This window comes from Cydia strobilella, chromosome 6 (assembly GCF_947568885.1).
Source record: "Cydia strobilella chromosome 6, ilCydStro3.1, whole genome shotgun sequence".
Classification (NCBI taxonomy): Eukaryota; Metazoa; Arthropoda; class Insecta; order Lepidoptera; family Tortricidae; genus Cydia; species Cydia strobilella.
In genome coordinates, this window is record NC_086046.1 from 13597156 (window position 1) to 13613484 (window position 16329).

The 16329-nt window shown below is 38.2% G+C and overlaps 2 protein-coding genes across 3 annotated transcripts; one reads left to right on the top strand and one right to left on the bottom strand.

The window, feature by feature from the left end:
- Positions 1-693: 693 nt before the first annotated feature.
- On the top strand, positions 694-10750 carry LOC134742470 (cytochrome P450 306a1). 2 transcript variants are annotated; one of them, XM_063675660.1, is made up of 8 exons: positions 694-873; positions 7173-7497; positions 7964-8109; positions 8671-8870; positions 9215-9665; positions 9967-10113; positions 10187-10361; positions 10508-10750. In XM_063675660.1, the coding sequence occupies exons 2-8, from the start codon at positions 7179-7181 to the stop codon at positions 10687-10689; spliced, it is 1620 nt and encodes a 539-aa protein (XP_063531730.1). In that variant the 5' UTR covers positions 694-873; positions 7173-7178; the 3' UTR covers positions 10690-10750. The 2 variants fall into 2 exon arrangements, with proteins under 2 accessions (XP_063531730.1, XP_063531731.1); XM_063675661.1 differs by having other exon boundaries at positions 7176-7497.
- Positions 10751-10752: 2 nt separating this feature from the next.
- LOC134742462 (cytochrome P450 18a1) lies at positions 10753-14812 on the bottom strand. The gene is made up of 6 exons (XM_063675638.1): positions 14090-14812; positions 13610-13731; positions 13303-13527; positions 12999-13203; positions 12627-12891; positions 10753-12508 (listed from the first exon to the last, which is right to left on the bottom strand). Exons 1-6 carry the CDS (start codon positions 14778-14780, stop codon positions 12088-12090), a joined length of 1929 nt encoding a protein of 642 aa, XP_063531708.1. The 5' UTR covers positions 14781-14812; the 3' UTR covers positions 10753-12087.
- Between the last annotated feature and the right edge of the window lie 1517 nt (positions 14813-16329).

Below are 16329 nucleotides of genomic sequence, written 5' to 3' on the forward strand. Positions count from 1 at the left end.
TTTTTTTTAAATATAATCCATACTTCCATACTAATATTATAAATGCGAAAGTCTGTCTGTCTGTCTGTGTGTAACCTTTTCACGCTTAAACCGCTGAACCGATTTAGTTGAAATTTAGTATACAGATAGTTTGATTCCCGGGGAAGGACATAGGATACTTTTTATCCCAAAACTCACCCCTCAAGGGGGTGAAAAGGGGGGGTGGAAATTTGTATGGGGAATCAATAACCGCTTAACCGATTTAGATGAAACTTGGTATGGGGATAGTTTGAGCTGTGGGAAAGGATATAGAATAACTTTTATCCCCGAAATCATCCCTGGAAATGTATAGTGTGGACCAATTTGGGGGTGAAAAAAGCAGATTTGTTTAAGTTAAGAATTAAGGTACCCAATTTACTAATTCCACGCAGACGAAGTCGCGGGCAAAAGCTAGTACTAATATAATGTAACAGTTTCATCTCCACCAAAAAACTTATGACACCCGAGTAGTCCCACCTTCCAGGTAATTTATTCCTTTAAATTTACCTGCAGACGCAAATGCAAAACAGCCCAACGCTGTTCCAATCTAGAATGAATCGGAATATATTGATCGAATTTGAAAATAAAATTCGTATTGAATAACAAATTTGAAATTTGAGTTCAGTATACAGTTTGTTTCCACTTAGTATCGTCGCAGCGCCGGCGCTGCGAACAGTCGCCTTGAACGGTGCCACGTGATCAGTGTGCTCCGATAGCTTCTCATTGACTGTGCTAGCGTTTATCAGTATCTATTTATACATTAATACATATACCTACAGTGATTAATACTTCGCAAATCCTTCCTTGACACATTAAATGTTCGATCTCGTTGTCTAGCAGGCGGAGTTGTTTTCGGTAAGCATTTTATTCCCAAATTCATAGCTATTGTCCATTATTCTCTGTGATGCTTCACTGTCATGATTGTGATGCTATGTTGGTAGCATTGTGTTACTAAAAACTTGTTTACATACAAGCGTGACGTAATGAGTATTAACGATGTTAACTATATTATACTACCCTTCATTTAAAAAAAATACTTTTTGTTAATAGCTAAGTATAATCTAATTTTTTAACTCACGGAATTAATGTCAACAAAGGTGTGGCCGTTGGCAAAAAACTTTTACAGCATTCAAGGTAAACTGTCCATATTTGCCATATTTATTAGAAATCTTTTTATATTCTACTGCAGAAATAATGATTTTGTTAAAAGGAAACTAAATTTTAACATAAAACATTTTGGTATTTATAAATTGAAAATAAAAGCTGCTTTTGTCGGGTAGTTTATTTATTGCACTGGTATCACTAAGGAGTTTAACCCGGGCGACCAATTTGCGGGCCGCTAAACATTATTTTTCACTAACTTTCGAGATTGAGTGCTCCCGTAATTGCTTTTAATGGCATTAATTGAAACCTACCCTTAAAAAAAGGTAGAGGTTATCAATTTCATCGTTGGTTTTGAAAGTATGTAGGTATGCTACCGCAAAACTCCGTCATTACTGGACCGACTTAGAGATTTTTTTTTGTATTTAATCATAAAGTTTCAAGTTGGTTCCATTTTGGTCAGTACCCAGTTCTGATGATCATATAGGATACCTTTTTAAATATTTTTAGTTGTTGTGGTTTCTTTTTTTCTATTTCCCAATTTAGTCCATCGTGAATATTACAAATATGTCATAGTGTGCCTTTAATAAATCGTTTTTGAGTTAATTCATTTCTTACCTACATTTATTTTTATATTTTTCTGTGAGCCCTTACCTTGAGAACCCCTGACTTGTCTGCAAGTGTCACTTTGTCAGTGCTTGTCTTCGTTATATTTGGCGGTGACCGCTAGATGGCGATGACGTGACAAAGATAACGATATACTGATTTAAGATATGATATACTGTATGTTAGAATGAACTACGCGCGTAGAGTATTTAGATATTCAGAAGTACATAAAGTAAACTAATGGTTGTGAATGTGATTGCGTGTTTTCGGGAAATTACTGCGTTATGACACATAAGTGTCATAACGCAGCATAAGACATACCTACCTATCTGTAGGTTTTCTTGTTAATCTATGGGTAAAGAACTATTTACTAGTTTTATTTTGGGCCCAGTAGTATTATTTATAAGGGGGAGGGAATTAAGATGGTTATGTTTCGCCTTTATTTAACCGACTTCAAAAAAGGAGGAGGTTATCAATTCGACCGTATTTTGTTGTACTAGCTTTTGCCCGCGACTTCGTCTGCTTATTTTTATCCAATCTGCTTTTTATCGATTTCCCATACAAAGTCCACACTTAAAGGATGATTTCTGGAATAAAAACTACCCTATGTGCTTCCCCGGGAAAACTATCTATACCAAATTTCAACTAAATCGGTTTAGCGGTTTAATCGTGAAGAGGTAACAGACAGACACACTTTCGCATTTATAATATTCATATGGATGGATGTTTGTTACTTCAGAATTCCATCAATTTTTTCTGAATCTATTTGAAAATTATTTTTTGTTCAAAAGTAGGTAAATAGTTCCAAGTAGGTTCCATTTTTACAAAATCTAGTCAGGATGATGGGGTCCATGAAGATTTGAAGTGACTTTTCAACTAGGTAATTAGGCATAAATATAGCGAGTTTTGTATGTGCATTAAAACCCCCTAAACAACTTACAACTTTCTTTCTTTCTTATCGAACCGCACTAGGGTTGGCATTGGCTTTGACAGTGTGTTGTTGCTTTTAAGATTTGGCTTGGCGAGGACCATCTCCGGATGTATCATATAGTGCGTTCGGGGATGGTATCCGCCACGTGTATCCCTTGTTTTTAAATTAATTTGTCTTTAACGGCCTCTGCGCTGTTGCGAAAAACCAGAATCCACTATATGCAAATTAATCAGATTTCACTGAAACCCGTTCCGATGATTAGTTATGTATCTGTTCATGTATGAAGCCAAATTTCGATTAATTTATCCAAAACCAATCATGGAGGTCAAATCTGTAGCTCTTAAGGTCCTCTATCAGTGGCATTCATTTGATCCGTACTTAAAGTGACCCCCTGTATCATACAACTCAGTTTGTCACATAAAATGTTATGTAATGGTGCTTACACTGTGGTACACGAGTTTCGCCGAATTATTCACGGAATAGGGTAAACTCGCATTATTTGGTGACACGTCTAATTCGGTGATACAAGTTTTGAAGCATGACACCCATGAAAGCTACTAAGCTACAGGCTAGCTCACTAAATTAGTAATGATTTTTTTTCTGATGGACGTTTAGGTAAACGCGCGTAAAGCACTGATTTTGTCGCTCTTATTTGAAAATTTCGTAAAGTTTGGACTACTAAAAATAGTAAATTTGTATTAAGCATATGTTCTTGACTTTTATCAGATTACATTTTTGTTATATGACTTAGAGTTCGAGGAAATGAAAGTTAAACGAATTCAATTTTCTCCAGAAATTACTTAAAAACAAGTGACAATTTCTCTGAAAATCGACTTAATTTCAACGTAATTTTGATACTTAAACAATCTACAACATTTGCTGAAACTATTCTTATACATCAATTTGTATAATTTACCACCATAATTTTTTGATGAATTTTTAAAAACTGCCCCTTATCTTCATATTTATTACCGGTGACGCACGCACGCTACCTCATTATTAAAAGGCAAGATGAGAAAACGTGCTAATAGAAACCAATACTTGTTATATAGATATTACGTAACAAAACGTGTATAATTTCACAACTACTAAATCTATCAATTTTAAATTTTTGCTCCAAAATCGACTACGACGGCCTCTTAAAAGACGACTTTGGTTATAAAAACTATCCTATGTACTGTCCCGGGACTCAAACCATCTCTGTACAAAATTTCAACGAAATCGGTTCGGCGGTTTAAGCTTAAAGAGGAGTTTTATAAAAAATCATTTTTTTAAATTTTGTTTTAACTTAGGAATGGTGTCAATGTTGATACCATAAATGAATTCAGCGCCCCCGATTTATACGAAAACGATCCCAAACCCGGCCTAGCAGCTTCACCGATGTAGATATCATCATCATCATCATAATTTAAGAGCATGGCTCTTGTCGGTGGAGTATGCGCCAGTTTTCTCGGCCCTCGGCCAGGTTCTTTAGGTCCCTGTAAGATAATCAAGATAAAAATGAGAGCCCTAAATAAACCTTGAAGAGCGGATATCTCAAAAACTATACAAGATTTCGAAAAACTTGACTGAATAAAACTTGTAACAAATTAAATCTCTTCCCCCCTCTCCCCCCCAGCACCAGGGTTATGGCCGGGGAATTTTGATAATGTTCATCTCCTAACTAGTCCAAACAAAGCAACGAAGTTAAAAATTGTTTTCCTTGCATTTCCCGCTATACCTTTTTTTGGGCATTTATTTCCTGGCCTACTACCTAATACAGATCTACATAATTGATTTATTGGAGGCTTTTCAACTCAATTGTACGTATGATATCATTTCTTAACATGTTGTGGTATCGAATTATGACATTTGATCTAAAAGTAACCTACCTACCAGTCAGTATATTTTGACTGCAATACTATAGCTCATAAAAGCTTTGAAACATAAAGATCTATTAAAATTAAAATACAAACTTAAAAATTAAAATATGTATTACTAAAATATTAACTAAGTTACTGGAAACATGTCAAAGATAAAAGAATAAAAATTAACGAATAAATAAAACATGATTCACGTAGAATTTCAGATAAGACTTTAAATCGAATGTCATACAAAAATCATAGTCGCGTAAAAATAAGTAACGTCCCTCATAAATTAATTAATACCCATACAAGACTTCTTATTTAACCCATCTGTGAGACACTGGTGCGTGCAATGACAACCAGTGCCTCACAAATGGAGAGTCAACTCGATCTGCGACGACCGCTAGTAGGGCGCTTCCGCTGGCGCGCGCGCGGCGAGCTGCTGACATAGCCCTCTTGCGCATAGTAGCGTAAAAGCAATCCACGCGAGCCTCCGCGAACATACCCGAGGCGCTGCAAAACCGCGGCAGCCGCAGCAGCGCCCTAAAGGCGTCATTGTATTGAACACGGAGAGCGTTGTATGCCCTTTGTGTATACTTAACCCACAGGCTGCACGTGTAAAAAGTTGTGCAATATGCACGGAACAGTGTGACTTTCACGTTATGCGAGCAACTGGCAAACCTGCGGGCTATCATATTGGCACGAACTGACAACGCTCTCCGTTCCCTTTCAATGTCAGTGTTGTCAACCAGATCGTCGGTCAGCAAGTGACCCAAGTATTTAAACTTGTGGACGCGCCTCATACGCGCATAATAGAATACGTCATAATTACAAAAGTAATAGAGATACGACGTTGGGGATTCGTCTATATCGTTTTTAAACTACAATGTTTAAATAACACCTGGGGGCCTAGTCAAGATGACAATCGTTCACAGAAAAACTAAACGTAACGCTATTATTGCGACGGTTAGACGCTACTGAAACACGACTTAAGTCGCGCTGTAAAGTACAAGTTAAAATGAAAATGCCCTTAAACGCTTCACACATCTAGGCCAATTCGAACCATGAGATACGACATCTACTAGTTCTACAAACGATATGGTTTCGATATGCCAGTGTCAAAAATGACGTTTCTTCAAACAAAAACGTAAACGACAAACACTAACGTAGGCAGTTGCTTGACGACCGCCATCTTGGCGACATCGAGTCGGGATAATTTTTTTGTTTTTGCTCATTAACGTTGTTTGAAGTGTAATACTGATAGCTTATTATGCAGTAAACTAATGAAGACGTGTGCGAATAATGAAGAATTAATCTAGATACGAGTTTATCCACCGTTTTGGCGTCAACGCCAAGTGCTCCACGTGGCCCTTGTATAGTCGCTATCGCTATACAAGAGCTCATAATATCACAACTACCGAACAACGTCGTGCTCTAAGAGCATTTGGTATTTCTACCTCTAACCGTATCTGGATAGAGCCCTAAAGGCCATAATTGTATTATTTATTCTTTTACCGTACACTGGCTGATTTACATCAAGATTGAAGAAATATAACTCGATCCCACGTGGATCCCACTTTGACGTTGGCGAAATCATCGACAGTATCGATGGAGCCATTCTACATAAAGATTGATTGATTGAACACTAACGTAACGTAAACGTAAACGTGTTTGTAGAACTAGTAGATGTCTATCTCATTGTTCGAATTGGCCTGTTACTTAACTCAGAATCCTAAATGCTACCTAAATCCTAAAGATGTAACTGCCATTAGGAAGTAAACATTCTAAAAAGTTGCCAAAGTAGTCATACTGGACAAACTAGGAACTAATTATAATTATCCTAATATTGTCTTCGGTTACCGCGATAGTTACTCATTAAATAAAACTATGAAAAACGGATTATATCGCGTATATTGAATTTATAATACATCCCGACAATTCGAACCCTTTACAGCGTTCGTGGTCAACGGGTGACTCAATATACGCGATATAATCCGTTTTTCATAGTTTTATTTTATAATTATCCTAGTTATGATGTTTGTATTAAGGACAACTGAATAAAGTAAGGTGTGTGAAGCGCTTTAGCCGGGTCAAACCTATTTGAAGTTAGTATTCAAATAATTCAACCATTCAATAAATTGGTGTTGCCACCATAATAAATAGCTAAAACATAAATTGATTTCCAACTAGTTTAATGGTAGTGTCTGTTTCGGCATAAAAATAATGTTTCGGTAAGGTTCAGTTTCAGCAGAAACTAGAGCAAAACCAAGCCTTCGGTTTCGGCAGCACATCCTGTTTTGGTCGGTCAAAATTTGATGGTATCCGCGTCCACTGAAATATACATACATATGTTGAAAGTGTTAAAACAGCAGAATGCTAGTTATAGTATATGACGGTCCTTACATAAAATGTATGATAGTATCCAGGTGCAATTTTGTGATTAATTTAGTATTCAAATTAAAACCCACTTCGCCAAAGCTGATGCCAAGCTAATACGATGACGCAACCCCATCTAACAAATTTACATAGGAATGCCATCAACATAAATGCACGCCTTTATGATTAAATTTAAATAATACTATAATTTATTAATAGCCTTTTCAAAAAATATTGTTTTTCTTTTTATTTACCTCATTTAAGAACTTTATGATGTCCGTATAATATTGTTTCAGAAGAACATGGATTTCTTTTTTGTATGGTTTTGTACGTTTGTCGTGGGGTTCTGGATAAGTAAGAAAATTAAAGAATGGAGGAGCTTACCTCCGGGCCCATGGGGCCTGCCAGTGGTCGGATATTTGCCGTTCATTGACCGAAAACATCCGCATTTGACATTGACTAAACTGTCCAGGCAGTTCGGTCCGATTTATGGAATTGGGATGGGCAGTATTTATGCGGTAGTGCTGTCCGATCATAAATTAATCAGAGAGGCGTTTGCAAAGGATGCTTTTTCTGGCAGAGCTCCTTTATTTTTAACCCATGGAATAATGCACGGAAATGGTAAGCCTAATAAATAAAATGATAAAAAAAATATGTAAGTACAGTACCGGCCAATAATATATCACCTCCGTGTTTTTACGGTATAACTTTTTTTATATATTTGTGAGAATTGTGAGTGATTTCCACCTCAGTGCTTTAGGTAGTCTAGTAGTATTCCTTTGTACGAGCGATGAGAAAATTTGGCCTCATATAATGGTTTTTTATAGAAGTTTTCTTTTTAATGTACCTATTGTCAACTTAATTTTTTCAGTAATATGCTGAGTAATGCTATTGTAATTCAGTATTTTATTGCAGTATTCATCATATATTTGTATAAAATTACTAGTAAAATATGCATTTTACAAACTAACCTATATTTTTAGGTATTCTGTACAAGCTCATACAAAACACTTAAAGGTGATATATTATTGGCCGGTACTGTAGGTAGTAGGTATTGATTGTTACACCTCTCTGAAACTTTTTTTAGGAATAATTTGCGCTGAAGGTCCATTATGGAAAGATCAAAGAAAGCTGGTGACAACATGGCTGAAAAGTTATGGAATGAGCAAGCACAGTGCATCCAGAGAAAAGTTGGAGAAACGAATTGCATCCGGAGTTTATGAACTTCTAGAGGTAAGTAAGAGATAATACTTAACAGTTTATTTTAATATTTACTCGGACTAAATAAAGTCGTTGCCTGTAGTCGTAACTAAGACTAGTTTTCTTTACGAGAATGACAAGAATGAAGAGATGAGCTTTCTTGTAATCTTTGTTGGTCAACATTTATCTAACACAATTTTTAAGCTATTTCTCAATAAATTACTGCAAAAAGAACAGCAGGCACACACACTGACGCACGCATGCACGCACTCACGCGGAAAGGTTGTACAAATGTTATATTAAATGTTTCGGTTCATTTGCATATAAGGTCATTATACTGAGAATTCATATAATATAGTGAGGTATAAAAAAAAAGTGTGAAGGTGCCCTGGCCACACTTATTAAGCGTTTTGTTGAATGTGACCTTTTGTCAGTGACAAAGTGTTTCTGAGATTCAGACAGCAAAAACTTATACTTATATTATCTTAGATTTTTTGCTGTTTTAGTCCTTAGTCCTTTATTTAATCCAAATGAATTGCATTGACAACGTGCTCGAGATTTAATAATTATAATATTTTGCTTATTTTTTGGTAGAATGTGGAGAAATCGGCTGGTTCACCCATGGATCTGTCGCACATGCTGTCTAACTCACTCGGCAATGTAGTAAATGAAATAGTATTTGGCTTTAAATTCCCACCTGAAGACAAAACTTGGCATTGGTTAAGGCAGATCCAAGAGGAAGGGTGTCACGAAATGGGAGTATCTGGTGTTGTAAACTTTTTGCCTTTTATGAGGTAAGTGTCGTTACTAGTAGCGGTAAGTTATTATACAGGATGGCTAAAAAATAAGTGCATTCCCGTTGCCAGGGAGGTTTTGGGATTACACTAAGCAACCTTTACTATGGGACCATCAACCACGAAATGGCGAATAAAAATGTACCCTCCCATAGAAAATGGACCTGACCAGCCAAAATGTATTAAACAACCAATTTTTTTTTTTGCGATTTCGGGGTTGGTTTTATAGTAAAAGTTGCTCAGTATAATCTCAAAACCTCCCTGGCAACGGGAATGTACTTATTTTGTAACCACCGTGTATAGTTTTATTGTCTACTTGTTTTTTTTAAACTATTTTTTTTTAGATTTTTCTCGTCATCTATTCGAAAAACTATGGAAACACTTGTTCGAGGGCAAGCACAAACGCACAGGTTTTACGCCAGTATAATAGGCAGACGTCGTAAAATGCTGGGACTAGTCCCACCATCCGGGGCTGAATACCCACCTCACGGTGACCTTCATAGTGAACACCCAGATGGGCATATTAAATGTGTCACGTACAGTAAACGTGTAGAGCAGGCAGAAGAACACTTTTTTGATCCTGAGACATTAATTGCAACCGAAGGAGATTGTATTTTAGACAGTTTCCTAGAGGAACAAAAAAAGAGATTTGATAGTGGTGATAACTCAGCAGTTTTTGTCAGAGATGAACAACTCCACTACCTTTCAGCTGATATGTTTGGAGCAGGCTTGGACACCACTTCCATTACTATGGCATGGTTTTTATTGTACATGGCTCTGTATCCGGAAGAACAGGTAAGATTTTAATGTACTGTCAGCATCAACGCGCCAAAAGTATCAGCCATACTCTAATCTTCCTACATATAGAGACATCTCTTATTATCATGCTGCCAGAGAATGGTATATACTTTTGACGCGTAGTCTCATCTGCTGTTATTGATGCTGACTGTACGAGTATATATTTAGTACACGAGTACTAAATATATACTCGTACAGTACTCGTATGTGGTCACGAGACTACATTTATTTTCACATATTCGTTTTTTCTTTACTAATGTGTTGCTCCATTTCAAATAACTTATTTTAATTTGTTTAGGAGCGCATACGAACGGAAATTTTAAATGTATATCCGGAAGAAGATCAAGTCGACAGCACCCGATTACCACTTCTTATGGCAGCCATTTGTGAAACTCAGCGTATTCGTTCTATAGTTCCAGTCGGAATTCCTCATGGATGTTTACAGGTTTGTAGAAGTTCGCCATGTTTGTTACCTTAGACTGTAAGAATGTATAGCTGACAAACATGCTTTTTCTCAGGATACTATGCTGGGTGGCTACAAAGTCCCAAAGGGGGCAATGGTAATCCCTCTGCAATGGGCAATGCATATGAATCCCGAAGCATGGAAGGACCCAGAAGAATTTAAGCCTAGTCGTTTCATTTCTGACGACGGTAGTCTCCTCAAACCTCAAGAATTTATACCTTTTCAAACAGGTAGATGAAAGCATTTTCATTACTTTAATAATATTTGTTAGTTATTAGCCATTTTATTGTATTTTTAGAAAGTACATCTCTTATTCGTCGTTATTCGTATTAGTAAAATGATCGCTAAATCTTACTATGTATATTCTTTTACTTAGGAAAGCGCATGTGCCCAGGAGACGAGCTTTCCCGAATGATATCTTGTAGCCTGGTTGCCAGACTGTTCCGTCGTCAAAGAATACGACTTGCTTCAGACCCTCCTTCTGAAGAAGACATGAAAGGAAAGGTTGGGCTTACTTTGACACCCCCACCGGTGCTTTTCTATTGCGAACCCTTGTAATCACTACATAGTTCTTAGTGGATTTTGTGTGAAATAATACCTAATAAATAAACTGCATTTATTTTTTATTTTTTCTTTATTTATTTCTGAAATACAAATTTGTATTCTCTGTTAATATCTATATTTACAATGTATTGGTAATGCACTATTTATTTAGCGGTGAGCTGAAAGTTTAAATATAAGTTCAGTACAGAGCAACTTGGTTGCACAAAGTTGAAATCCTCTACTTTCAACTGATAAGTAAAGATCACTTAACTATTTAATATTATGTAGACTAGTTACTGGTTGAACCTAAACTACGATGGAATGTTATCTTATAGTCTTTAAAGGTACAATATAATATCGTGTTAACTAGAAAAGTTACATATGAACACTTGCAAACCCTATCGAAACATAATGATACTCGTATTCGACACAACAAACATGAGATCACACTCACAGGCACTCTTCTAAGCGCCACTTGCACCATCCCACTAACCCGGGGTTAACCGCTTAAAACGTTAACCCAGTGTCAAATTGTACTGGTAATCATGGTAACTCCAGGTTTAACCGGTTAACCTGGGTTAATAAAATGGTGCAAGTGGGCCTTAGTGATCTTAATAAATAATGACCTAGAATTAATATACAATTTTGGTATACTAGAACTTAATTAGTGCTTACATTGATCAAATTTCACAAATGTACTTCGTATAGTGTAAATTCCAAAGACCTTACAGGTCACACAAGAAATCTTCTTTTTTTTTAAATACTGTTTACATATACGAAAAACATTTCATAATCTCAACAATGGGAGTTTTCAGTAGTCTATAATTCTGATATCTACTAAATTGAACACTTTATGCACAGCCTCGACTGTCGCTTCAGCGATGTCGTTACTTACTTAATATAACTTAAATAAATAAATGGTCGTCGATGCGCTCTAAAACGAGTGATCAGTGAATACTGGTGGGTAAAGTGGCAGGGAAGCCGCGTCGATTACATCCTGATTTATAATTAGATTCCAAAAAAATATCAACGTATTTTTGTTTAATTTCGATTATGAAGAGACGCTTGGAAAAAAGACTCAGGAGCCTCGCAATGAGACTAATATATGCCAACATATTATACAAGAAATACATACATACAAAACACATTTTAAATACATTTTCGGCTAAGATAATAAATTTATATAGACACAATTGAAACCCACTTTCTGAATTGCTTTTTGTACATAAACACTATAAATATGAAATGAAAATTCTTTTATGGTACAAAATTTGCATATTGCTCTGGTCATTAATTCAGGTTTTAAGAATCAATAACGTCTCTGACTATATTATAAGTCACTGTTATTGTTGACTTATTAATGACGGAGTCAAATCATTGGAATTTTTTCGGAATCTAATTAGTCATCGGGGTTTAGTGCGCACCGACGTGGCGCAGATGCGGGTGGTCGGGCACGACCGGCACCAGCGGCGCGGGTGGTGAGCGCGGGATGAACCGCAGGCGGAAGGCTTGCGGAGCGATAGTAGCACCCACAGTGCCTTCCAGTGATGGCAAGTCCGCACCCTCCGCTAGTTGCACGTCGAACTGGTGCATCACGCACGCAAAGAACATGAACATCTCCATGCGTGCGAGCACGTCACCAAGACACATCCGCCGCCCTACCCCGAAGGGCATGAAATATTCCGGGCGTCTGATCTTTCCATCCTCATTGAGGAATCTGCTTGGATTGAACTTTTCGGGCTCATCCCAAAGGTTGGGATCCATGTGCACGCAGTTGATTAGGGGTACAACTTGTGATCCAGCCGGAATTTTGTACCCGTTCAGATGAACGTCCCTGTTAAAGAAAATTACCTAAGATTAGTTATAGTTATTGCATTACGTAATAAAACGAAGACTGTGTCAAATAAATATGATTAAAAATATTCAATAATAAAAATGCGTTAAAAACTTACTTTGTTGGTGAATGAGTCGTAGCAAGAGGGACAATGCTCGACATTCTCAAAGTCTCCAAGATGGTGGTTTCAGTGTACGACAAATTTGGCATGTCTTCGATGGTAGGTAGTCGGTCCCGACCAACCACAGCGTCGAGTTCCTCTTGAACTCGTCTCTTGATTTCTGGATTTCTGAGCATGAACACGAGCATCCATAATAGGGATGATTTAATTGTTTCCATTCCCGCAGAAAATAGATCGCCCAGGATTTGTTTTAATTGCAATTCTGTAAGTAAATAACAATTGTAAAGATAGGTGTTTACTCAACTCGAATACATTGTTTTTTAACCTGAGGGTCATATAATAATTCGTTTGCCTTAGTTATAAACTTACCGTGATCTCGTCCTTCGAACAATTCTCCGGCTCTCCCTTCGAGCTTTGCTTTCTCGATCTCGATCAGGTAAACATCGATGAGGTCTCGTGCGTTGTCAAGATCCAACGTAGCGCGATGTTCATCAATTAGTGTTTGATAAAATGCAAACATCTCGTCGCGATTTTGCATAACTTTCACTTGAGCTCGGGCTTTACCGGGTAAATACTATGGACAAAACAAAATAAAAGTTAGTGGGTGTAATTTAAAAATACTGTACTGATTTTACTGTTAAATAATGTCAATTTGTCGATAGATGAGACTTACATTGTAAAGGGGGATGTACTCGCCGTAGTGGATTTCTCCGAAAAGTCGCATCCCTTCTTCGATTAAATGGTTCAGCCTAGTGAAACGCGTGTCCCCATGGCTGAAGCGGACGGACATCGTTATGCCGCAGATTACGTTGGATACACCAAGAGCCAAGAGCGGATTAGGATCAATTGGAGTGCTCTCTGAATTGCGTAGATTGGATATCAGGTCATGCACTTCGTTCTGTGAAAGAAAATGCACGTTAGACAAGTGCAAATGGAATTATATGCATCTGATATATGGAATAAAAAGTGATAATGCCTACCTTTATTCTGGCTTCCATGATTTTTTTGCCGTTTCCCATGTAGGTCATTCCGAATTCGCGTAGTTTTTCATGGAGGAAACGGCGCTGACTTTTCCAGAGGCGGCCCTCGCTGTTGATGATACCTGCAACGAGGGAGGCGGTTAGTTGCGGCGAGGGGTCGGTGGGCGGCGCGAGTGCACCGGCGCTCGGGAGCGGGAGGCGCGTGCGCCTGAGCACCGCCCACACGCGCTTATGCCATGTGCTCCTGGCGCGAATTAAATATAATGATTTTATCTAACACAAAAATAATCGCACCAGGGAAATTGAATACACAATTACACGATCATGAATCAATGAAGTCATAATAATAATAATAAGAAATAAGTAACGTTAACGAACTATAAAATTGACAACTGCTCAAAACGGTGCAAATTGACAAACAAAAAATATAGAAAAAATCAACGGTAACTTTGATAAATTACATTTAGTGCAGGTACTCACCTAGACCGTCCAAAGTATGCATCAAAGGCGTGTTGGGGCGTCCGGTGAATTCTTCCCGCCGGAAAGCTTCTCTGATGAGCCGATAGTCACTAAGCACTACTGTGAGCTGGTTGCCCAAGCGCGCAGAAAACAGCGCGCCGTAACTGCGCGCAAGCTCCAGGAAGGTCTTGTGGCGCACGCCGAGAAAAGGCAGGTAGCCGACCACCGGCGGGCCCCACGGACCCGGCGGCAGCTTGCGGGCTTCCTGCAGCAGCTGCGCCAGCCGGGCTGCTAGCAGAGCGGCACAGGCCGCCAGCAGCAGCGGCAGCGACGTAGGCGCCACACAGTAGTTCACCACTTGACATAGTCCCCACAAAAGTTTAGAATTTGATAGTATCGAAATCATAGTGAACCTTTTTAAATAAACAAATAAAAGTAACTGAACTGAAATGTCCGTTTTTATCAATCGATCATAACATTTGTGCGCGGACGTGTATGCGGCTGCGCGGTGGTCACAGTAGTAGCAGATACAGCGCGTCCGACCGTCGTCTGCGCACTGGCGTGCCGCTGGCGTGGCCTTGCCAATAAATAGGTACGCGCGGGGTGGTACGTGCTTGGCAGGATCGTCCCACCAGCGCACCTCTCTCTGCCAGCGCTCGGCGCTTAGTGCCAAGCTGCTTGTAGCACCAGCAACATCATCAAGCGCTTTCATTTTAACTAGTTTTTTGCGGGATCGTCATTACATTGTCATCGGAAACACTTTTGTTTACTTGTAGATATTTAAGCCAAAAAATCATCTCCATTATATTTACAAAAAAATACTAATTCTCTTCTTCTAATGGTCTCTAATGCATTTTAAACTTAGGTATGCATTTCATAAAAAGCAATGAAAAAGACGAGTTTTCTGGTAGGTACTGTAGTTGTGTGATCTACATTTTGAGGGAGTTCAAATCTACTTGACCAAGCATACCTACCTATAATTAGTTGAATTTAATCAAAGCTTGTAAAATATACTTCTTATGAAAGTAAATTAAATAAGCAATATGTATACAATTTGTACAGATATGAGGCTGTACAAACAATGTACCTACATTTCAACATTCAGTTCTCGAAAATAGCTTTAACGGTAACGAAAGTTATTATATTACGATGAACATCACAATATGGCGCTCAAAAACCTATGTGTTGCTCTAAGTCTAAATGTAGTACAGGTGGCATTCATTACATCTGCATTATACTTACTGTTGCGGCGTAGGACAGCGGTCATTATCAATTTTCCAGATAAAATGAGTGATGGATTGAACGTTCTATTCGCAGCAGTAATGCGGTAAAGAACGTCATCCATTTTATCGCCCTCGTAGTAATGCCGCAACAGTAACGCCGCTGCAGTTGCCATCGTAATGTTACCGTTTTCCAAAGTTTACGCACCATTATATTATTTAAGAAAATGCCTATATAAACAATTTAGTATCTACCAACAGGTATAAATAATATTTATTAAAATGAATTACCAATCTAATTTTAATAAAATTGCCTGTATATGTAGGTACTTGCTACAAGCACATACATTATTTATTTAAGAAACTTGTACATTTTTTATTGAGAAAAAAATAGTGAGCTCACGTGACCATCGCTAAGTGATTCAGTGAATGCATGCGCACTATGCAGGCGCCGAATTTTAGCGAGAGGCTGGCGAGGTCGGGTTGTATAAACGATAAGATTAACAAATTGCGTAAGTTGGCGCGAGGCAAGGTGACGGCGGGTCGACGACTCGGCCGAGCCTTGGGCGGAGCTCTACGCAGGCGACCTCTAAGCGCCACTTGCACCATCACACTAACCCGGAGTTTACAGGCTAAACCGCTAACCCAGTGTCAAATTGTACTGGTAACCATGGTAACTCCAGGGTTAACCGGTTAACTCCGGGTTAGTGAATGGTGCAAGTGGCCCTAACTGGTGCAAGTGGGCCTTATTTGCTAATCTTTCTAATTAACCGTTAACCCAGTGTCAAATTGTACTGGTAACCATGGTAACTCCAGGGTTAACCGGTTAACCCCGGGTTAGTGGAATGGTGCAATTGGCGCTAAGTATTTACGAGCAAAGTTGGCATCTTATCGTGTAAAAGGAATTCGTATACTAAATACGAGGGGCGTTCAATAAATTCTCGGTATGTGAATGAAAACAAACAAATACGATAAGTTTGATATTTTAAGGGTTCCGTACCTCAAAAGGAAAAAACGAAACCCTTATAGGATAACTCTTGC